The sequence below is a fragment of the Haliotis rubra genome, unplaced genomic scaffold, assembly GCF_003918875.1.
Source record: "Haliotis rubra isolate DU_JTF1 unplaced genomic scaffold, ASM391887v1 Scf25, whole genome shotgun sequence".
Taxonomy (NCBI): domain Eukaryota; kingdom Metazoa; phylum Mollusca; class Gastropoda; order Lepetellida; family Haliotidae; genus Haliotis; species Haliotis rubra.
In genome coordinates this window covers 564533-589459 of record NW_025766558.1, presented here as the reverse complement: position 1 = coordinate 589459, position 24927 = coordinate 564533, and the positions used below count along the sequence as shown (strand labels likewise).

Below are 24927 nucleotides of genomic sequence, written 5' to 3'. Positions count from 1 at the left end.
GTTCCCTGGCACAGAGGTAAAAGGCTACCAGGCCATTTGGCACGGAAGTCGAAACCTTGGTCTGGCTGTCTAGTACAAGGAAGACCTTGCTGTACAGACTTGGTTCAGAAGAGCTGCCGGACTTGCCCTTCTCCCTGCTGCTGCTGTCCACGATATGTGGGTGGATGCCATGCAGTCAACACCCTAAGTTATGATAGCCATTGGCTTTAACAACTAGTCAACTACATTGTCACCAAGTCGGTAAATGATGATGCAACATTCCCCAAAACAACAGGATCATGGCTGCACAACTTGGAAGGCTTCCACAACTGTTTCAACAAGCCCTGTGACACCAGCACACAAATGTGTTATGTTTCATTGAAATCATAACAAAGACAGCAGACGAGACAAAGATCGCCCAGATCAACTTTAGAGCAGCCCCTACCATGAGGGAAAGGCTCTACAGTTGACCACCCAGCAGAAAACCCTACTCGTATTTCAAGATGGTGTTGGTCACCTGATAATGATTTGATGAGCAATTAACATTTGCTAATTAAGACCAGATATGAGACACGGGTAATGAGGACACTGTTCAGTCTCACAATAAAACATAATGTGCTCTTAATGGTAATTCGTTATTATATGTGCTACAAGACATAATACATCAGCATCATTTCTTAAATGTCCAAACATAATAACATGGTATCATTTCTTACAGATTGTTTTATGTTTTCCCCTGGTTTAGTCCATTCCTCATCTAAGATATACTTTTGTCAATTTAAGCTTTGGGTGAATGCTTCACGTTTAGTTGGGTTGTTCAGGGGTGGAAATAACCCATTGCTCGACGCCGGAGTCCAGTGTGTTTTTTCTGTTGGGCAAGCAAATTTGTATATCACACTGTACCGGTGTCCAGTTGACTTTCCAATATTAATTATGTTGTTTATTTAAAAAATCAACAAGAAAACGGCCGGTATAGTGGGAAAATTATCAGGGCAAGTGGTTTTACATGTGCCACTGTACCGGAGTACACTAGCAATTTTAAAGTTATTTCCATCCCTGTTGTTACATTACCGAGGTGATGAGGCAGGAGATTAGCTGTGCACTGGACCGTATAGTTTGTTGTTTTAGTCCACTCTCCCAGCACGTAGCATGGCAGAGGTTCAGTCGCATGGCATCACGTTTGTTGGATCACACACAACTCAGAAATGATTGTGTTATGGAGAAGTAGGAACTATAGGTGTTCTCCTGCTTGTGGACAGAAACAAGGCACAGTAGATAAGCTGGAATGTTCCTGTTTCTGATGATTGTAGAACTACTCCGCATTAGTGCATCTCCCCTGACTAGTGTAAAATGACTGGTTAATTCACCAACATATTTCAGTGTTGCCCAGTAACACAACACTTGGTATAAGTGACGTATCAAATACTGACAAAGGGCCAGTAAGTTAACTGAGGAAGAAGTCTGCCATAACCATGTATCTATTTATCCAATGTTGACTTTGACTCCGCAACCTTAAGTTTCAAAGTTCCATCAAAACCTGTACACCCAGTATTGCTGGGTGCAGCTGATGTACCACCACCTCCCTGTACACCCAGTATTGCTGGGTGCAGCTGATGTACCACCACGTCCCTGTACACCCAGTATTGCTGGGTGCAGCTGATGTACCACCACGTCCCTGTACACCCAGTATTGCTGGGTGCAGCTGATGTACCACCACGTCCCTGTACACCCAGTATTGCTGGGTGCAGCTGATGTACCACCAAGTCCCTGTACACCCAGTATTGCTGGGTGCAGCTGATGTACCACCACGTCCCTGCACACCCAGTATTCCTGGGTGCAGCTGATGTACCACCACATCCCTGTACACCCAGTATTGCTGGGTGCAGCTGATGTACCACCACCTCCCTGTACACCCAGTATTGCTGGGTGCAGCTGATGTACCATCACCTCCCTGTACACCCAGTATTGCTGGGTGCAGCTGATGTACCACCACGTCCCTGTACACCCAGTATTGCTGGGTGCAGCTGATGTACCACCATCGCCCTGTACACCCAGTATTGCTGGGTGCAGCTGATGTACCACCAAGTCCCTGTACACCCAGTATTGCTGGGTGCAGCTGATGTACCACCACGTCCCTGTACACCCAGTATTGCTGGGTGCAGCTGATGTACCACCACCTGGGTGGTGTAATGATCCCTGCAGCTGATGTACCACCACATCCCTGTACACCCAGTATTGCTGGGTGCAGCTGATGTACCACCACGTCCCTGTACACCCAGTATTGCTGGGTGCAGCTGATGTACCACCACCAGCCCCTGTACACCCAGTATTGCTGGGTGCAGCTGATGTACCACCACGTCCCACCCATCGTCCCTGTACACCCAGTATTGCTGGGTGCAGCTGATGTACCACCACAGCTCCCTGTACACCCAGTATTGCTGGGTGCAGCTGATGTACCACCACGTCCCTGTACACCCAGTATTGCTGGGTGCAGCTGATGTACCACCACCTCCCTGTACACCCAGTATTGCTGGGTGCAGCTGATGTACCACCATGTCCCTGTACACCCAGTATTGCTGGGTGCAGCTGATACCACCATCTCCCTGTACACCCAGTATTGCTGGGTGTACACTGGGTGCAGCTATTGCTGATGATACCACCACCGTCCCTGTACACCCAGTATTGCTGGGTGCAGCTGATGTACCACCACGTCCTGTACACCCAGTATTGCTGGGTGCAGCTGATGTACCACCACCCCTGTACACTCACCAGATAATCCTGTACCACCCAGTATTGCTGGGTGCAGCTGATGTACCACCCTCGCCACCTGTATCCTGTGTGTTCTTACCCCAGTATTGCTGGGTGCAGTATTTGTGTTCCTAAAACACACCAGATACTTATGATCATTACATCGAATCCCAGCAGTTGCGTTCCTAAAACACACCAGATACTTATGATCATTACATTGAATCCCAGCAGTTGTGTTTTCCTAAATCACACCAGATACTTATGATCATTACATTGAATCCCAGCAGTTGTGTTCCTAAAACACACCAGATACTTATGATCATTACATCGAATCCCAGCAGTTGTGTTCCTAAGACACACCAGATACTTATGATCATTACATCGAATCCCAGCAGTTGTGTTCCTAAGACACACCAGATACTTATGATCATTACATTGAATCCTAGTTTCTGTATGCTTGTCAGTCCTTACCATACCTACACTTTGAGTTTCAACAATGAGGTAAATGTCACCGAACTTTCCATTTAGTGAGTGAGTGAGTTTGGTTTTACGCCGCTTTTAGCAATATTCCAGCAACATCAATCCAGTGCAGTGGGGACACCAGAAATGGGCTTCACATATTGTACCCATGTGGGGATTCGAACCCGGGTCTTCGGCGTGACGAGCCAACACTTTAACCATTAAGCTACCCCACCGCCCCCTTTCCATTTAGCTGACACTGGAAAACTCTTGAAAGTTGAATAAAACCCTTGTGTCATATTCATCGACACTTGTGTGTGACACAGTTACGACGTCTTTAAACAATACTCTGGTCATATTCCTGTACTGTCAGTATAATGTGGGACACCTACAAGTAGAACTTACAAGTGGCACGATATTGTCAGCATTCTGTCTCTTAGGTTTCTATACCATATGTATATATGTATTTAATCGATCCCAGTTACAATGAAAGATTTTACTTATGTTAAATATTTGTCTAAAGTATTGTACAAGAAACATTTCAACATGTTTAATAACAAATAGTACAGTAGAGTTCAAACTTCTTAAATTAAACTGAGACAAATGCAGTAAGATCCTTATCAAGGAGCTCCATCATTTAAATCATGCACCCTACATCCATAACAGAACCTCCGTGTTTCACGGTAGGTATACACACGTGATCACTTCCCTGAATCTTTCAGTCACCATGGTCGAAGTCCTGACTTGTCCACAGAAACCGGGACAATCATACAGTCACGTTTCACTCTCCAGAACAACAATATTTTTGTCAACCAAGTGTATCTGTGCGAGATAGCCATAACATGTAGCGTGTAATTAATGTATTGCAGATTGTTTCACCGAGTCATTTATATACATTCGGACACAGTGAATGCATGTAAAAGTAGTTCATCACACCGACTAGTCGAACTGCTAGTTGTTGAGTGCTTGCTCGTTAGAAACAGATCCAAATGCCCAAATAGTTCATCTTAGAAACACACCAATATGGTTCAAATTGTGGGTTGTAGGAATTCTGACATGACATGTTTTTCATTGAAGAAAGAGGGTAACAGAACAGTTCATTGTAGAGAAACGAAGTGCTAGGGGATATCCAGCCTCTTGACGCGCACTTTCTGCTTGTAATGATAGTACTTGAGATACTCCTTGAGGGAGGACGGCAGTGGCAGCACATTTACATCATCGTACGAGATATTGTTGCATATCTGTGAACGACAGAGATGCTTCAGTGGGAAGCAAGAAGTGCGATTCAAGGGAAGCGTTAACATAGGCTCAAAAAACATGCAACATTCAGGGTCTTTGTAGTGTTCAATCAAACCAACTACACTGTCACAGGCAAACACGGCAGGATCATGGGCATCAAAACTGAACAAGTGGTTCCACTGTTCAATACGAGCATGAAGTGAACGGTTGTAGCGTCTAAAGCTGACTGAAAACAGGAAGTCTTCTTGTGCACTATCTCTCAGTAGGAAGGTTCCCTCTGGCTTATTCTCCAACAGTGCTTCAGCCTCATAGCGGTCCATCACTCCCCAGTAGAAGCTGCAGCAGCTGATCTTGATGAGGTCGGGGACAAGGCAGTGAATGTACTCCACCTGACTGTGGGCGGCTGGCTGCAACGGCTGCTGACAGAGTGGAGCTGGAGGCTGCAGGACTGCGGGAAGATGGTGGGCGAGTGCCTGCAGACACAGCACAGAACTGTCACCATACACTGACTCCTCGTAATCTGATGAGGACGGTGTCAGACTTGCAAATGGAGGGAACGATACAGAGCTAAGTGAATGATGGCGGGTTGAGACATTCATCCTCCCTCTGTGCTGATTGGGGCCTGAACGTGTAACAACACTGAACAAACTTGCTGGCCAGTGTTGGGGACTTATTTCAATTCCATGTTCGATTTCTTTTGCTCTCTCTTCTCGGCGAATCTCATCCATGTCTTGAGTGGGGTACAAAGCGTCAAAATTAACCCTAGCAATGTCAATTAGGGGTACAGCAGCATTCTGCCCTACTCTTAATCCAGACAACATGGCTCCCAGATGCCCGGAGGTACGCAGCGTACCTTGAGATGCCAAGTCTTCATGACCCAGGCATGGCATAGTCCCTCGTTTCCTGTGAGCTGAACACAGACAACTCATCTGATGTTGGCACACATCATTTCGAGCATGTTGCCCGACAAACCTGCTTCCAAGTTTTCCACGTAAACTCCAGAATCTTTTCTTGGATTTATTTGGTTGTAATTTCTCAGACCTTTTCCCTCTCAGACTTGTCCTTCTGCAGCCACTGGAGCTGCCATCTGTCTTTGTTCCTGCTGATGCAGAAGGTGGCAGCATGGTATCAGATGTCAGACATGATGACGAAGTAGAAGGACCAAGATCAAGCGAGTCTACAAGGCTAACAAGGGAGACCTCGCTCCCACAACAAAAGAATGGCCGGACTGTTGAGCGGTGAAGGCGATGTCTGACAGGGGCGACAGCCTCATCAATGTTCACGATTCCTCGGCACTGGTTGTCCTCCATGATGACGGAGTCCAGGTGCTGGATAGCATCAGGGTCAGTATCTGCAACCACACATACAAATCAATGAACATTTTCTTAAATACAGAATATGCACCTATTCCCAGACTAACTATAAAGTGAATGAAGAATGCACAGCACACAGACTGAAAGTTCAGAAATGAACTTCTCATTTCTCTTGTCCACAAACATGATCTGACAGAGTTTAGCTAATGGCATCAGTGACAGCCCAATGGAAATGTCACTAGTGCTGACTAGACTCAAAACAACAGACTAACTGTAATGTTAAGTCCAGAAAGGGAGTGTTGTTTACTATCATAATAGTAATATTCCAACTACATTACAATAACCAAGACATTTTATGGATTTAAGCTTCTTTATCCTTTAATCCATAAAATATCTTGGTCATCTATAACAACTTCTAAATGCCGCTAAAAGACATCATACATTACAATAGCTAGGAAATAATGGAGTCAGACACGTGCAAACCAGTAGTTCAGCCAGCTAAACATTGTGTTCCTACCAAGGTATACACTGGCTGACCTAGCAAACAGTAGTTGAAAAAGCATAAGAAACCTCGCTCACAATCAGAGCATGACAAGCTAAGAGCCTGGTCCATTTTAGTCAACTCCTACAAGATTAAGTTCTGGGGGTCTTATCCAACCCAGAATCACTAGAAGGGTGCAGAACACGGACCAAGGGCTGGCCACTCTACATCACAGAAACTGGGGAATTTCATCCTTGAGTCACACGTACAACCTTGGGAAAGACTTCTGCCCGTATCCCCCTTTAAATTTCATTCTAGTCAAATTATATCACCTGAATATATATTCCTCATCTGATAAGGATGAGTTTTAACATATTTCTTTAAATGTATCTGAACATACTGAAAGACATATCCAACTTCTAAAAAATGCCACTCAAAGAAACTTTTCCTCATGGTTAAAATTTAGGGGGGATACGGGCGGAAGTCTTGCCAGTACAAAAATCAGAACTTTTCATTCCTGAGATTTATGAAAAACAACATTTATTAAGATTTCCTCACTAAATATTACACTAGTTAGATTGGACAACCGATTACTAAGATTTTATCAGCACGGTAAGTATATGGTATACAATGACAAGCAGTTCCGGAGAATGGTCAATCCCAGATCTCAACTTTTCACATCCTGCCCCAATCCAAAACAGTGACACTCATTGACTCAATGAGTCAACATCACTTAATTTTAACTTGGTAAGTAAGTCTGATAGATTTGTGTTTCTTTTGATGTAATGATAAGATAGAGACAGTTTTCACCAGTTGGAAGAACAAATAACATTTGACCGACACACGTCAGACTAGACAATATCCTACCTGACTCCATTCTGTACAGTGTCTCGCCTGATGGTGTACGCTATGACTGACTGACAGCCTCACCCAGGAACTTCCGGCAACAGGAAATGTTACATTGGTGTATTTGTGCGACTCGTTTCGAGAATGGTTTGTTAATAGATATGTCCCTGAAACGACATTATATGTCTGCACACATGAGTAAGTTAAATATCTTCTGCCCCTGAAGTTAAATGTAAGAACAATTCCTCCATATCGTTTGACTGAAACTGTATAAACAATATTCGGCGCGATCCTCGGTAATATGACAATGATCGGTTACAAACTTTTTCTCCCGAAATTGCAGATGTTGAGCAGTCTTTAAAAAACCCACTAATAAATGCAATTAGCACTTACATGATCAACAAGACTGTCTGTCAATCTGTTTGTGGTTAAATAAACAAACCATGTGCATAATGATCGATAATGTGTGTGATTTTGAGTTTCTGAAATTCTTCCAGCTGGATTCTTTTGGAGAATTCTGATAAAATACACATGGAAAAGTACATTACATATAGTGATGTAGGTCTCTTGCGTTCCGTAGTAACAGTAAATTAATAGTTTTGAACATCATAGACAGTGTTCTTGCAGTTGTCATAACTGTTCTCGGAATCACGAACATGTTACAGAACGCAGCCGCGTAGGCGTAATAACACAATTAAAATTTGTAACAATCTTACGCAGGTTTTACTTAACGTTGTATAAGAAACAAACAAAATATTCAAAATTGGTAGTAATATGATTTTTTTAGATTCTAAAAGAAAAGAAAATAGTTTATTTATTTGCCGCGAGATTACTTTAACCGCGGGAAATTCAATATTATTGCGGGAAACTTTTGGCGTTGACGATAGTGTCAAGACGAGAACAACATTGAGTGTTTAATATAACTTTTCTTTCCGGAAATGAAACCTATGAGATATGCTCACAGCGATGGGCACACAGTCCTGTGTTTTGAAGATTCTGGAAGGTAGATTCCTCAGATTTTAACTAAACGCTAGATCCACTAAGATTGTTGTCACTTGTATGTCAGCTTCCTTACCTTTAATTAGAAGTCATAGCACATCTTGAGACGCCCCTGCACACCTGATACCCGCATATTAACTCGAGCAAGGGGAGTAATTTACCACATTAATTAAGTTTCAGATACCAACATGCAAGGATTCTTTGTCAATAACACTTTCTGTGTAATCGCTCGTGTGTTTTGAGTTTTCGTTTTCACCGCGTCATGGTTGAAGGAATGTCACTAACGGTATGATGAGACTTGATCGGACGTGTTGTTTTATTTCTAAATATCTGTAAACATATGAAAACAGGGCTAGAATGAACTTTACCCGGCGCAGCCCTCGCTGCTCCCTTTACGTTCCTTAGGGTTGGGGTATGCCACCCTTTACGATCCTTAGAGTTAGGCACCCTTTACGATCCTTAGTGTTAGGGGTTAGGGTTAGGGAACCCCAGCAACGCTAATTAATCTTAAAAAGTGCGCCCGGTAAAGTCCAGTACACCCGAAAACAGAATAAAATTGTTTTTGTACAATGCAAATTATAATAAAATCCGCCTAAAATGGCATCCAAGTCGGGAGGTAATGGCAAACAGAGCAAAACTCATTAGACTTGTGTGTCCACTACTTTAACATGTTGTGCCTAACTTTGCAGTATTAATTACTATCTTTAATAGGGAAGCTTCATCAATCCCAATCTGAGCCTGCTAGTGCAGGGGTGGAAATAACTTTAAAATTTCTAGTGTACCACGGTACAGTGGCACATGTAAAATCACTTGCCCTGATAATTTTTCCACTATACTGTCCGTTTTCTTGTTATTTTTTTAAATAAACAACATTATTAATATTGGAAAGTCAACTGGACACCGGTACAGTGTGATATACAAATTTGCTTGCCCGACAGAAAAAAGCACTGGACTCGGACGTCGGGCAATGGGTTATTTTCATCCCTGTAGTGCGGCTTAGTGTGTTAATATCAGATTTGAAATTGTCTCTCTATTGCGAACTATTGCCTATACTACCTGTAACCAATATTCCATCTATGTATACATCCACCTTCGGTTGGGATCCATGTAACCTGATTTTCCTGGAATGAAAAAAACAACAACAAAACTCATTAGCCAGTCTCAAACATCTAATGTTGTCTCTTTGTATCATTTGTTTCAACTGTAATCAATACACTTGAAACATATATTTTTCTTATGTGTGAACGTAAATATTCACATGACAGTCACTCAAACATTCAGTGACTTTGAAGCTGTCCATGGGTGTACTAAATGCAGATGTAGGGGTGATCCTGGAGATACTGATGTGTTTCAGATACATGGGTGTACTAAATGCAGATGTACGGGTGATCATGGAGGTACTGATGTGTTTCAGATACATGGGTGTACTAAATGCAGATGTAAGGGTGATCCTGGAGATACTGATGTGTTTCAGATACATGGGTGTACTAAATGCAGATGTACGGGTGATCATGGAGGTACTGATGTGTTTCAGATACATGGTGATCATGGAGATACTGATGTGTTTCAGATACATGGGTGTACTAAATGCAGATGTAATGGGTGATCATGGAGATACTAATGTGTTTCAGATACATGGGTGTACTAAATGCAGATGTACGGGTGATCATGGAGATACTGATGTGTTTCAGATACATGGGTGTACTAAATGCAGATGTACGGGTGATCATGGAGATACTGATGTGTTTCAGATACATGGGTGTACTAAATGCAGATGTACGGGTGATCCTGGAGATACTGATGTGTTTCAGATACATGGGTGTACTAAATGCAGATGTACGGGTGATCCTGGAGATACTGATGTGTTTCAGAAACATGGGTGTACTAAATGCAGATGTACGGGTGATCATGGAGATACTGATGTGTTTCAGATACATGCTGACTGGTGGTACAGATGGAGATGTCAGAGTGTGGCAGGGTATCGAGGATGATGATGCTGTCTCTCACAGAGTTGGAGAGAAAGTTTATGCTGTTGCCTTTAAGGTGAAATAAAATGCTTTCAAGAACTTTTCAAGAGACAACCTTTAATTTCTCAGTTTATGAAGAATTCCCCCAATTCAGACTTGGAAACACAGTATAGTATTTAGTTATCATTTTTGTTCTGTCTCATACTAGTCATAGGTATCTGCAATGTTTTTGTAAGGATATGCTGGCATTTCCAGCAGAAATATTCTTACCATAAGCCATCCCTCCATTATCCTGGCACACAGCGTGGAGGGACAGAAAGTTGTGTGTTTCATGCCTCCAACTGTGTTATTAGTGCAGTATCAAATATCTGCAAACAAATTATGAAAATAAAAGTGCATTACAATATAAGAGTTATAGAGATATGAACATTAAGCATTTCGGCCTGTTAACAGATTCATGTAGGCATATCATCGTTAAGGTTCTGTATATCAGAGTCTAGCCCAATATAACACACCACAGCAGTGATGTCAGATGGAATGAAGATTAAATGATTGTATTACATTGTGTTTGCAGAATAATCGTTTCTACACTGCATCTGAGTCCAACTCCATACAGACTCATACCTTCCCTGATGGTTCCCCTGATGGCATCGTGACCCGCTTCACCGGTGCCGTGTCACACATGTGCTTCAACAAGTCTGGCAGCGTAATGGTGGCTGCATCAAGGTATGTAGCATGTGACATGTAACTCCATCAGTGTCACAACATCAGGTGTGAAATAAATTTCAGTTGACATTTGTTGAATTCATATAAATGCAGATTGTCTGTTTCAGTGACTTCACTGTGAAGCATGTTGAGGTTGAGAGCAGTAACCAGAAGGTGTTCCATGGTCACCAGGCTCCAGTGCTCAGCGTGGCTCTCCACCCCCAAGAGGAACTATTGGTAGGTGTCCAACATGTATCTCAGCGTGGCTCTCCACCCCCAGGAGGAACTATTGGTAGGTGTTCAACATGTATCTCAGCGTGGCTCTCCACCCCCAGGAGGAACTATTGGTAGGTGTCCAACATGTAACTTAGTGTGGCTCTCCACCCTCAGGAGGAACTATTGGTACGTGTCCAACATGTATCTTAGTGTGGCACTCCACCCTCAGGAGGAACTATTGGTACGTGTCCAACATGTATCTTAGTGTGGCTCTCCACCCTCAGGAGGAACTATTGGTAGGTGTCCAACATGTATCTTAGTGTGGCTCTCCACCCTCAGGAGGAACTATTGGTAGGTGTCCAACATGTATCTTAGTGTGGCTCTCCACCCCCAGGAGGAACTATTGGTAGGTGTCCAACATGTATCTTAGTGTGGCTCTCCACCCCTCAGGAGGAACTATTGGTAGGTGTCCAACATGTATCTCCAGTGTGGGCTCTCCACCCCAGGAGGAACTATTGGTAGGTGTCCAACATGTATCTTAGTGTGGCTCTCCACCCCTCAGGAGGAACTATTGGTAGGTGTCCAACATGTATCTTAGTGTGGCTCTCCACCCCAGGAGGAACTATTGGTAGGTGTCCAACATGTATCTTAGTGTGGCTCTCCACCCCCAGGAGGAGGAACTATTGGTAGGTGTCCAACATGTATCTTAGTGTGGCTCTCCACCCCAGGAGGAACTATTGGTAGGTGTCCAACATGTATCTTAGTGTGGCTCTCCACCCCCAGGAGGAACTATTGGTAGGTGTCCAACATGTATCTTAGTGTGGCTCTCCACCCTCAGGAGGAACTATTGGTAGGTGTCCAACATGTATCTTAGTGTGGCTCTCCACCCTCAGGAGGAACTATTGGTAGGTGTCCAACATGTATCTTAGTGTGGCTCTCCACCCCCAGGAGGAACTATTGGTAGGTGTCCAACATGTATCTTAGTGTGGCTCTCCACCCCAGGAGGAACTATTGGTAGGTGTCCAACATGTATCTTAGTGTGGCTCTCCACCCTCAGGAGGAACTATTGGTAGGTGTCCAACATGTATCTTAGTGTGGCTCTCCACCCCCAGGAGGAACTATTGGTAGGTGTCCAACATGTATCTTAGTGTGGCTCTCCACCCTCAGGAGGAACTATTGGTAGGTGTCCAACATGTATCTTAGTGTGGCTCTCCACCCTCAGGAGGAACTATTGGTAGGTGTCCAACATGTAACTTAGTGTGGCTCTCCACCCTCAGGAGGAACTATTGGTAGGTGTCCAACATGTATCTTAGTGTGGCTCTCCACCCTCAGGAGGAACTATTGGTAGGTGTCCAACATGTATCTTAGTGTGGCTCTCCACCCCAGGAGGAGGAACTATTGGTAGGTGTCCAACATGTATCTTAGTGTGGCTCTCCACCCTCAGGAGGAACTATTGGTAGGTGTCCAACATGTATCTTAGTGTGGCTCTCTTAGTGTGCACCCTCAGGAGGAACTATTGGTAGGTGTCCAACATGTATCTTAGTGTGGCTCTCTCACCCTCAAGGAGGAACTATTGGTAGGTGTCCAACATGTATCTTAGTGTGGCTCTCCACCCCAGGAGGAGGTAGGTGTCTATTGGTAGGTGTCCAACATGTATCTTAGTGTGGCTCTCCACCCTCAGGAGGAACTATTGGTAGGTGTCCAACATGTATCTTAGTGTGGCTCTCCACCCTCAGGAGGAACTATTGGTAGGTGTCCAACATGTATCTTAGTGTGGCTCTCCACCCTCAGGAGGAACTATTGGTAGGTGTCCAACATGTATCTTAGTGTGGCTCTCCACCCTCAGGAGGAACTATTGGTAGGTGTCCAACATGTATCTTAGTGTGGCTCTCCACCCTCAGGAGGAACTATTGGTAGGTGTCCAACATGTATCTTAGTGTGGCTCTCCACCCTCAGGAGGAACTATTGGTAGGTGTCCAACATGTATCTTAGTGTGGCTCTCCACCCCAGGAGGAACTATTGGTAGGTGTCCAACATGTATCTTAGTGTGGCTCTCCACCCAGGAGGAACTCAGGAGGAACTATTGGTAGGGTGTCCAACATGTATCTTAGTGTGGCTCTCCACCCTCAGGAGGAACTATTGGTAGGTGTCCAACATGTATCTTAGTGTGGCTCTCCACCCTCAGGAGGAACTATTGGTAGGTGTCCAACATGTATCTTAGTGTGGCTCTCCACCCCTCAGGAGGAACTATTGGTAGGTGTCCAACATGTATCTTAGTGTGGCTCTCCACCCTCAGGAGGAACTATTGGTAGGTGTCCAACATGTATCTTAGTGTGGCTCTCCCACCCCTCAGGAGGAACTATTGGTAGGTGTCCAACATGTATCTTAGTGTGGCTCTCCACCCCCCAGGAGGAACTATTGGTAGGTGTCCAACATGTATCTTAGTGTGGCTCTCCACCCCCACCCTCAGGAGGAACTATTGGTAGGTGTCCAACATGTGTCTTAGTGTGGCTCTCCACCCCAGGAGGAACTAGGAGGAACTATTGGTAGGTGTCCAACATGTATCTTAGTGTGGCTCTCCACCCTCAGGAGGAACTATTGGTAGGTGTCCAACATGTATCTTAGTGTGGCTCTCCACCCCCTGAGGAGGAACCATCAGGAGGAACTATTGGTAGGTGTCCAACATGTATCTTAGTGTGGCTCTCCACCCTCAGGAGGAACTATTGGTAGGTGTCCAACATGTATCTTAGTGTGGCTCTCCACCCTCAGGAGGAACTATTGGTAGGTGTCCAACATGTATCTTAGTGTGGCTCTCCACCCTCAGGAGGAACTATTGGTAGGTGTCCAACATGTATCTTAGTGTGGCTCTCCACCCTCAGGAGGAACTATTGGTAGGTGTCCAACATGTATCTTAGTGTGGCTCTCCACCCTCAGGAGGAACTATTGGTAGGTGTCCAACATGTATCTTAGTGTGGCTCTCCACCCTCAGGAGGAACTATTGGTAGGTGTCCAACATGTATCTTAGTGTGGCTCTCCACCCTCAAGAGGAACTATAGGTAGGTGTCCAACATGTATCTCACATGGCTCTCTACCCCCAGCAGGAACTATTAGTAGGTGTCCAACATGTATCTTAGTGTGGCTCTCCACCCTCAAGAGGAACTATTGGTAGGTGTCCAACATGTATCTTAGTGTGACTCTCCACCCTCAAGAGGAACTATTGGTACGTGCCCAACATGTATCTTAGCGTGGCTCTCCACCCTCAAGAGGAACTATTGGTACGTGCCCAACATGTATCTTAGTGTGGCTCTCTACCCTCAAGAGGAACTATTGGTACGTGTCCAACATGCTGACATTTTGTGATGTAACTGTAATATTGCTCAATATTCACCCCAACTCACTCATACAATGGAGGAGACCCTGGGATTTCCTGATGAGTTGTATCCGACTGTGAATGTCCCGACTGTGAAAGTCCCGTCTGTGAATGTCCCGTCCATTCCAGGCTTCCTCCAGCTGTGATGGCAGTGTCAAAGTGTGGACGGTGGCCGACCAATCCTGTGTCAAGTCTTTGGAGGAAAGCATACCAAAGTGTTCAGACATAAGGTGAGATCACGTGGAAGTGTCCCGACAGGTGCATTCACACCCACAGTCCAGACAGGCGCATTCACACCCACAGTCCAGACAGGCGCATTCACACCCACAGTCCTGACAGGTGCATTCACACCCACAGTCCAGACAGGCGCATTCACACCCACAGTCCAGACAGGCGTATTCACACCCACAGTCCAGACAGGCACATTCACACCCACAGTCCTGACAGGTGCATTCACACCCACAGTCAAGACAGGCGCATTCACACCCACAGTCCAGACTGGCACATTCACACCCACAGTCCCGACAGGCACATTCACACCCACAGTCCTGACAGGCACATTCACACCCACAGTCCTGACAGGTGCATTCACACCCACAGTCCCGACAGGTGCATTCACACCCACAGTCCCGACAGGCACATTCACACCCACAGTCCCGACAGGCACATTCACACCCACAGTCCAGACTGGCACATTCACACCCACAGTCCCGACAGGCACATTCACACCCACAGTCCAGACAGGCACATTCACACCCACAGTCCTGACAGGTGCATTCACACCCACAGTCCAGACAGGTGCATTCACACCCACAGTCCAGACTGGCACATTCACACACCACAGTTCAGACAGAGCCACACCCACAGTCAAGACAGGTGCATTCACACCCACAGTCCAGACAGGCGCATTCACACCCACAGTCAAGACAGGCGCATTCACACCCACAGTCAAGACAGGTGCATTCACACCCACAGTCCAGACAGGTGCATTCACACCCACAGTCCAGACTGGTGCATTCACACCCACAGTCCAGACAGGTGCATTCACACCCACAGTCCTGACAGGTGCATTCACACCCACAGTCAAGACAGGTGCATTCACACCCACAGTCCAGACAGGTGCATTCACACCCACAGTCCTGACAGGTGCATTCACACCCACAGTCAAGACAGGTGCATTCACACCCACAGTCAAGACAGGTGCATTCACACCCACAGTCCAGACAGGCGCATTCACACCCACAGTCAAGACAGGCGCATTCACACCACAGTCAAGACAGGCGATTCATTCACACCCCACAGTCCAGACAGGCGCATTCACACCCACAGTCCCGACAGGCGCATTCCACACCCACAGTCCAGACAGGCATTCACACCCACAGTCCAGACTGGCGCATTCACACCAACAGTCAAGACAGGCATTCACACCCACAGTCCAGACAGGCATTCACACCCACAGTCAAGACAGGTGCATTCACACCCACAGTCCTGACAGGTGCATTCACACCCACAGTCAAGACAGGCGCATTCACACCCACAGTCCAGACTGGCAGCATTCACACCCACAGTCAAGACAGGTGCATTCACACCCACAGTCAAGACAGGTGCATTCACACCCACAGTCAAGACAGGTGCATTCACACCCACAGTCAAGACAGGCACATTCACACCCACAGTCCTGACAGGTGCATTCACACCCACAGTCAAGACAGGCATTCACACCCACAGTCAAGACAGGCATTCACACCCACAGTCCAGACAGGTGCATTCACACCCACAGTCAAGACAGGGCATTCACACCCACAGTCCAGACTGGCACATTCACACCCACAGTCCAGACTGGCTCATTCACACCCACAGTCCAGACAGGCATTCACACCCACAGTCAAGACAGGCATTCACACCCACAGTCCAGACAGGTGCATTCACACCCACAGTCTACAGACAGGTGCATTCACACCCAGTCCAGAGGGTACATTCACACCCACAGTCCAGACAGGCATTCACACCCACAGTCCAGACAGGCACATTCACACCCACAGTCCAGACAGGTGCATTCACACCCACAGTCCAGACAGGCGCATTCACACCCACAGTCCAGACAGTACATTCACACCCACAGTCCAGACAGGCATTCACACCCACAGTCCAGACAGGCGCATTCACACCCACAGTCCTGACAGGTGCATTCACACCCACAGTCCCACAGGTGGTGCATTCACACCCACAGTCCAGACAGGCGCATTCACACCCACAGTCCAGACAGGCGCATTCACACCCACAGTCCAGACAGATGCATTCGCACCCACACTACACACAGGTGCATTCACACCCAAAGTCCAGAGAGGTGCATTCACACCCACAGTCCAGAGAGGTGCATTCACATCCACAGTCCAGACAGGTGCATTCACACCCACAGTCCTGACAAGCCCGTCACACCCACACTCCAGACAGGGGATGATGCTACCTATGATTCTTACGGGCTGAATACATTTGGATACGTTGAAATATACAATCAGTGGGCGGACTCAAAGGCTACAACTTGACTGACTTTATCTGCTTCTCCTTCAGTCTCTCCAAGACGCTGTGTCGCTTGACGTGGTCGCCAGACGGCAAGGTGAGTGAGTGTGTGCACACCATATGTGGTGCAGGCCATGTATTCTGTATAGGTGATTGTATAGCCAGTGTTTGAATAAATACTGACATTTTCACAAGAATTTCTTTGAGTTTTGTGATAATTATTCAAACAAAACACAATTCATTTTCTCCAAATCATTTACCATATTTCTAAACTCCCCAGAACCTGCTGGTGCCAAGAGAAAAGGAAATAGCTGTCTATGAACACAACTCATGGCAGAAAAGTGTCATCACTCACGAGTCCTTCACTGGGGTATGTACACTATTCTCCTCTTATCCTTCAGGCGGTGTCCATCCAAACCTTCTCCTCTTGTCCTTCAAGCAGTGTCCATCCAAACCTTCTCCTTTTGTCCTTCAAGCAGTGTCCATCCAAGCCTTCTCCTCTTGTCCTTCAGACAGTGTCCATCCAAACCTTCTCCTCTTGTCCTTCAAGCAGTGTCCATCCTAACATTCTCCTCTTGTCCTTCAAGCAGTCTCCATGAAAACCTTCACTTGTCCTTCAAGCAGTGTCCATCCAAACCTTCTCCTCTTGTCCTTCAGGCAGTGTCCATCCAAACCTTCTCCTCTTGTCCTTCAGGCAGTGTCCATCCTAATATTCTCCTCTTCTTCTTCAGGCGATGTCCATCCAAACCTTCTCTTGTCCTTCAAGCAGTGTCCATTAACATTCTCCTCTTGTCCTTCAGGCAGTGTCCATCCTAACATTCTCCTCTTGTCCTTCAGGAGGTGTCCATCCAAACCTTCTCCTCTTGTCCTTCAGACAGTGTCCATCCAAACCTTCTCCTCTTGTCCTTCAGGCAGTGTCCATCCTAACATTCTCCTCTTGTCCTTCAGGCAGTGTCCATCCACACCTTCTCCTCTTGTCCTTCAGGCAGTGTCCATCCAAACCTTCTCTTGTCCTTCAGGCAGTGTCCATTAACATTGTCCTTCAGGCAGTGTCCATCAAACAGTGTCCTTCCAAGTGTCCTTCATTCTCCTCTTGTCCTTCAGGCAGTGTCCATCCAAACCTTCTCCTCTTGTCCTTCAGGCAGTGTCCATCCAAACCTTCTCCTCTTGTCCTTCAGGCAGTGTCCATCCAAGCCTTCTCCTCTTGTCCTTCAGGCAGTGTCCATCCAAGCCTTCTCCTCTTGTCCTTCAAGCAGTGTCCATCCAAACCTTCTCCTCTTGTCCTTCAGGCAGTGTCCATCCAAGCCTTCTCCTCTTGTCCTTCAGGCAGTGTCCATCCAAACCTTCTCCTCTTGTCCTTCAGGCAGTGTCCATCCAAACCTTCTCCTCTTGTCCTTCAGGCAGTGTCCATCCAAACCTTCTCCTCTTGTCCTTCAGGCGGTGTCCATCCTAACCTTCTCCTCTTGTCCTTCAAGCAGTGTCCATCCAAACATTCTCCTCTTGTCCTTCAGGCAGTGTCCAACCAAACCTTCTCCTCTTGTCCTTCAGGCAGTGTCCATCTAAACCTTCTCCTCTTGTCCTTCAGGCAGTGTCCATTAACATTCTCCTCTTGTCCTTCAGGCAGTGTCCATCCAAACCTTCTCCTCTTGTCCTTCAGGCGGTGTCCATCCTAACCTTCTCTCCTGATAAGAAGCTGCTTGCTGCAACATGCTGTGATGGCACTATTGTTGTCTTTGACTGGAACACACGCAAGTGTGTAGACAAGTGAGTTTATGGCAGTTATTTAGATGGTGCTATATATTATCTCCAGGAATATTCTTCATTGAAACAGGGCCATTCATGTCAGGGCCAACTGTATTAACCCAAGTGTGTTAACTGTATTGACCCAAGTATGTTAACTGTGTTGACCCAAGTATGTTAACTGTATTGACCCAAGTATCTTAACTGTATTGACCCAAGTATGTTAACTGTATTGACCCAAGTGTGTCAACTGTGTTGACCCAAGTATGTGAACTGTTTGACTGACCCAAACTGTGTTAACCTGTATTGACCTGTAGTTGATGTTAACTGTATTGACCCAAGTATGTTAACTGTGTTGACCCAAGTATGTTAACTGTATTGACCCAAGTATGTTAACTGTATTGACCCAAGTATGGTAACTGTATTGACCCAAGTGTGTCAACTGTGTTGACCCAAGTATGTTAAGTGTATTGACCCGAGTATGTTAACTGTATTGACCCAAGTATCTTAACTGTATTGACCCAAGTGTGTCAACTGTGTTGACCCAAGTAAGTTAACTGTCTTGACCCAAGTATGTCAACTGTATTGACCCAAGTATGTCAACTGTGTTGACCCAAGTATGTTAAGTATGTCAACTGTGTTGACCCAAGTATGTCAACTGTGTTGACCCAAGTATATCAACTGTATTGACCCAAGTATGTCAACTGTGTTGACCCAAGTATGTTAAGTGTGTTGACCCAAGTATGTCAACTGTATTGACCCAAGTATGTCAACTGTGTTGACCCAAGTATGTTAAGTATGTTAAGTGTGTTGACCCAAGTATGTGTCAACTTAACTGTGTTGATAAAGTATGTTAAGTGTGTTGACCCAAGTATGTTAAGTGTGTTGACCCAAGTATGTTAAGTGTGTTGACCCAAGTATGTTAAGTGTGTTGATTCAAGTATGTTAACTGTATTGATCCAAGTATGTTAAGTGTGTTGACCCAAGTATGTTAAGTGTGTTGACCCAAGTATGTTAAGTGTGTTGACCCAAGTATGTTAAGTGTGTTGATCCAAGTATGTTAACTGTATTGATCCAAGTATGTTAAGTGTGTTGATCCAAGTATGTTAAAGTGTGTTGAGTGTGTTGAGTATGTTAAGTGTGTTGACCAAAGTATGTTAAGTGTGTTGACCCAAGTATGTTAAGTGTGTTGACCCAAGTATGTTAAGTGTGTTGACCCAAGTATGTTAACTGTATTGATCCAAGTATGTTAAGTGTGTTGACCCAAGTATGTTAAGTGTGTTGACCCAAGTATGTTAACTGTATTGACCCAAGTATGTTAAGTGTGTTGACCCAAGTATGTTAAGTGTATTGACCCAAGTATGTTAACTGTATTGATCCAAGTATGTTAAGTGTGTTGACCCAAGTATGTTAAGTGTGTTGACCCAAGTATGTTAACTGTATTGACCCAAGTATGTTAAGTGTGTTGACCCAAGTATGTTAAGTGTGTTGACCCAAGTATGTTAAGTGTGTTGACCCAAGTATGTTAAGTGTATTGACCCAAGTATGTTAACTGTATTGACCCAAGTATGTTAAGTGTGTTGACCCAAGTATGTTAAGTGTGTTGACCCAAGTATGTTAAGTGTGTTGACCCAAGTATGTTAAGTGTGTTGACCCAAGTATGTTAAGTGTATTGACCCAAGTATGTTAACTGTATTGACCCAAGTATGTTAACTGTGTTGACCCAAGTATGTTAAGTGTGTTGATCCAAGTATGTTAAGTGTGTTGACCCAAGTATGTTAACTGTATTGACCCAAGTATGTTAACTGTATTGATCCAAGTATGTTAAGTGTGTTGACCCAAGTATGTTAAGTGTGTTGACCCAAGTATGTTAAGTGTGTTGATCCAAGTATGTTAACTGTATTGATCCAAGTATGTTAAGTGTGTTGACCCAAGTATGTTAACTGTATTGATCAAAGTATGTTAAGTGTGTTGACCCAAGTATGTTAAGTGTGTTGACCCAAGTATGTTAAGTGTGTTGACCCAAGTATGTTAACTGTATTGACCCAAGTGTGTTAACTGTATTGACCCAAGTATGTTAACTGTATTGATCCAAGTATCTTAACTGTATTGACCCAAGTATGTCATCTGTGTTGACCCAAGTGTGTCAACTGTGTTGACCCAAGTATGTTAACTGTGTTGACATGTTAACTGTTGACCCAAGTTAGCCCAATGTTAAGTTAACTGTTGACCCAATGTTAAGTGTGTTGGCCCAAATATGTTAACTGTTAATATAAGGGACAACTGTGTTGACCACATTATTTTCTATTGTGTAGGGCTGACTGTTATTTTGTATTACCTTACTATACTGACAGCGTTAACAGTGAGCTGTGTAGATTGTGTTGACCAAGTCATGCTCTTACGAGAAGCTGTTGTTAATTAATGTTTCAGTAGAGTGCGTGATTGTCAGATTCAGCACATTCATCTGTCTAGCCAGTTCTTTGCCCATGTTCTTCCAGACAGCGACATGACAAGGGTCTAAACATCAGTGCTTTAGCATGGAACCCAAGCAATTCTTCCCAGCTCGCGCTCTGTGACACTGAGGTAGGTACCTCTGACAATACATCTGTTTGAGATGTCTCAGTTATCTATACAGCATATTTCCATGGCAGTTGACCAAGACTCAGATATAACTGATTGAGCTCAATGAATGTGCCGTCTGATGTCATTCATGAGATTATAAGAACTGGTCTGCAGTTGGAAATAGTAAAAGATCCTGTTTAACCTTTCTTGTTCTATCTGTTTATTCTAAATAACATTATTTTTTTCTTATCCTGACTCATGCTACTTGCTTGTCTTCTTCTTCTTGCGAACACAGTGGAACACTTGTATCTCCCAATTGAAGTTCCCTTCAATGTAAAATCACTAATTAGTACTCACCACGAGTTATCTGTTCCCTCAAAAGCGCGGGAACGAGGGCGCCACCTCCTGCCATGTGCCTCACTCTCTCCTTCTTCGCCCAGTGAGCAGGACGTGAGAGCGCCTGTGTCTCCCTACACATTATATCCTTTATTTATATTTAGTTGTTTACCTCTTATAATCATCTACAGAGGTGTAACTAGTATCCTTATACATGATGCATTGATATTTATTCGTGTTTCTACTGTTTTATTCACGGTTCGCCGTGTTTGCTCAGTAGATTGCGTTAATGAAAATCTGCACTGTTTGTAAATTACGCTTTCTCTGCTGCTGATCCGCATTTAATATGCCCTAGTTGTATTACGCCGTGCTCTACTGTTTCACGTTGCAATCATTGTATTAAATTATCTAATTCTGCCTTTGATAAATATTTATTTTGCGTCTTGAGACGCGCAGCAGATAGATTACGGAAACAGTCTTCAGTTATGGCTAATAGATCAGAGTCTGATATACCATGTCAACTGTTGGCGGATTACCCCCTACCGTCTGGTGTTCTGCTTGAGTTGTCCTCGGGGGAGAAGCGTGGGACGCAGTCCGCTATCTCCAAGAAGCGACCTGCATCCCAGGACATCCCGTCGTCCCAGTCTAAGACCAGGAGAGCTTCTACGTCGTCACAACGTACACTCCGCACCCCCAGGGCTACATCTTCGTCGAAAGTGAAACCTACGAAGACTACTAACAATTTTTCATCTGACATTCTTCCTGTTTCAGAATTGGGCTTATATGATGACGATCTACCGATCATCATTCCAGATATACGGCATAAGAAGCGACCTGTATCGGCTACCGTCACCTCAGCGCAGATCAACACGCAGCTAGAGATGCCTACACTGATGGCAGAGAATCCACCTGAGGGTCCCGTCGCTACCATACAGAGGGCATCGTCTACATCAGCGCAGACGACCTGGTCACCCAAATTATGATGTTGATGGAAGATCGATACGGTTTACAGAGGCCTCAGAGCCGCGGGTCCCAGAGCCCAACCCACTCACAGTCTTGTAGGGCCCCAGAGCCCGTTTGTTTGACTTCGCGTAGGGCCCCAGAGCCCACAGACGCGCCTCCACGAAGGCAACCCAGCCCGTATCGAAGCCTTCGCGAAGGACGTCCCAGTCCGCCTCCATGAAGGACCCAGATCCTCACCATTCGCAAAAGGGTTCACGGAGGAGGAGTGCTTCACCGAGCTCAGACCCTGAAGAACACGGAGGTCGGTCGCGAAGCAAGCTCCTATCTAATGATTCGGACTCTGACTCAACACCTTCACGAAGGTTAAGTGGCTCCAAGTCATCTTCAGCTAGAAGATCTATAAGGGATTCACAGAGAGCTTCACAAAGCCTCCAGCGTTCGCCAAGGAAGTCTCCACAAAGGTCTCCCTATACAAGCCACTCGTCAGTCCGTTCACCACATTCTTCTCATCGATCCTCATATAGATCTAGGACTCCACCTCGGAGTCTATTATCGGTGATCCGACGTCAGAAGAGGAAGGGGGTATCATATTCTCGGATGCAGAAATTAGATACTGGATGGTGAATGGTTTGGAACTTTCCTCCCCGTCTAAGAACGAGAACTCAGCCCATACTTATTTGATGAAGGAAGATGATGCTGACACTATCTCCTTACCTCCTATTGACCCGACAGCAGCGGTTCCAGCTAATCTGGATGCAGCTTTTACCAAATCTACGAAGTCTCAGACAGCACATTTCCCGGTTTTCAACGCTAAGAAGTTTGCAGGCCACAATATGGACTCCTTTTTCAAGGCTCAAGATATTGATGAGAACTTTAAGTTAATCAATGAGAACAAGTCCAGGAATTACAGAATAGACGACCGCAAGCTAGCTCAGTTGGATACCATTTCTAGGAGAATGTTTTTTGGACTGAATAGATCTAGAACTGTCAATGAAACTCTTCTCACCAAGTTCAAAGACTCTACAGATGAAGAAGATAGAATGATCTACTCGGCTCTACTCATGCAGAAAAGAGACCAACAATTCCTAACAGATCATTTGTCAGCGCTTTCGGGAGCTACTACTATGGCTCGTCGTCAAGGTCTCCTAGCCTCCTGTAATTGGGGTAAACAATTTACCGAATCCCTCTACGCTGCCCCGTGGTCATCTCCATATCTCTTTGGTGGTAACATAGACAAGGTCTCCAAAGAAGTGTCTAAGGACTCTAGAGAGGTGCTTATGATTAAGTCCATGGATATGTTAGCTAATGTCATTAAGCAAACATCTATGAGATACTCTGGCAAGTCGAAATTCTCTGGACTACAGAAAGCACGGGACAAGCTATTGGCTGCAGCAAAAGGTTCTAAGGAGTCTTTTCGTCGCCCATACAGCAATTTCAGAGGAGGATCAGCAAGAGGCAGGTCATCCAGAGGTTCCCGCACTTATAAACGATGAAGTACAGGTTCGGAATGACTGGAGTCTTCCACCCCCAGCCGTTCCAGTACAACCGTCTCAAGTGGTTGGACGCCTTCATCTGCACTGGGAAAACTGGGGATTCCTACAAGATCCTTATGTATCCAACATCCTACAGCACGGATATCAAATACAACTCAAGGCCAAACCTCCGTTGACAGTCATCCCTCCAAGGTTCGACTTCCATCCATTACAACTACCAATGTTAAGAGAGGCAGTAGCTACACTATTAAACAAGCAGGCCTTAGAAGTTCTGGATCAAGTAAACATCGTACCAGGTTTCTACTCCCCAGTTTTCCTAGTGCCCAAGAAAAATTTCAGGGAAAAGTTTCGTCTCATATACAATATGAGCATCTTCAACAGAGACTATCTAAGCAAACCGCCAGCGTTTCGCCATGATACACCTACCGCAACTACGACACTTAATTCGTCCCAGAGACTACATGGCCAGCATAGATCTGCAAGACGCATATCTACACATTCCGATTCATCCCGATTCAAGGAAATATCTCCGATTTATCCTAGACGGAATACATTACCAATGGAAAGTGCTCCCTTTTGGAATCTTATCGGCCCCCTGGTTATTCACAAGAGTGACGAAACCTATCATCTCATACCTACATCGTCAAGGTCTTCGCAGATCGTTTTACCTAGACGACGGGATACAAGTGGATCCAGATCCACAGCGTCTCAGACTACAGCTGAACTTTATAATCAAGTTACTAACTCAACTAGGATGGTTAGTAAATCTACTCAAGTCAGACCTAGAGCCAACGCAAGATCTGCAATTTCTAGGTATACGATTTCTAACAGCCCAGAATCATATAGTAGTACCGGAGGACAGATGGATCAAGATCCAACAGTCAATCCCACAAGCCTTTACGTCCGTTGCAAGTCCTCATCAATTCGCATCTCAACGACTCTCTACCGTTCAGTCTACCGGATCAGGTCAAACCTCACCTACTATGGTGGA

The 24927-nt window shown here is 45.2% G+C and overlaps 2 protein-coding genes across 2 annotated transcripts in view; one reads left to right on the top strand and one right to left on the bottom strand.

The window, feature by feature from the left end:
- Positions 1 to 3721: 3721 nt before the first annotated feature.
- On the bottom strand, positions 3722 to 7182 carry LOC124279346 (suppressor of cytokine signaling 5-like). The gene is made up of 2 exons (XM_046715156.1): positions 7087 to 7182; positions 3722 to 5776 (listed from the first exon to the last, which is right to left on the bottom strand). Exons 1-2 carry the CDS (start codon positions 7094 to 7096, stop codon positions 4305 to 4307), a joined length of 1482 nt encoding a protein of 493 aa, XP_046571112.1. The 5' UTR covers positions 7097 to 7182; the 3' UTR covers positions 3722 to 4304.
- Positions 7183 to 7915: 733 nt separating this feature from the next.
- Positions 7916 to 24927, top strand: part of LOC124279345 (WD repeat and HMG-box DNA-binding protein 1-like) — a 49388-nt gene continuing 32376 nt past the window's right edge. Inside the window, exons 1-9 of the mRNA XM_046715155.1 lie at positions 7916 to 8068; positions 9996 to 10107; positions 10606 to 10757; positions 10865 to 10973; positions 14452 to 14552; positions 16894 to 16939; positions 17123 to 17212; positions 18500 to 18606; positions 21081 to 21165. Coding sequence (XP_046571111.1) covers positions 8004 to 8068; positions 9996 to 10107; positions 10606 to 10757; positions 10865 to 10973; positions 14452 to 14552; positions 16894 to 16939; positions 17123 to 17212; positions 18500 to 18606; positions 21081 to 21165 — 867 coding nt within the window. The 5' untranslated portion in view covers positions 7916 to 8003. The remainder of the gene's footprint in view (positions 8069 to 9995; positions 10108 to 10605; positions 10758 to 10864; positions 10974 to 14451; positions 14553 to 16893; positions 16940 to 17122; positions 17213 to 18499; positions 18607 to 21080; positions 21166 to 24927) is intronic.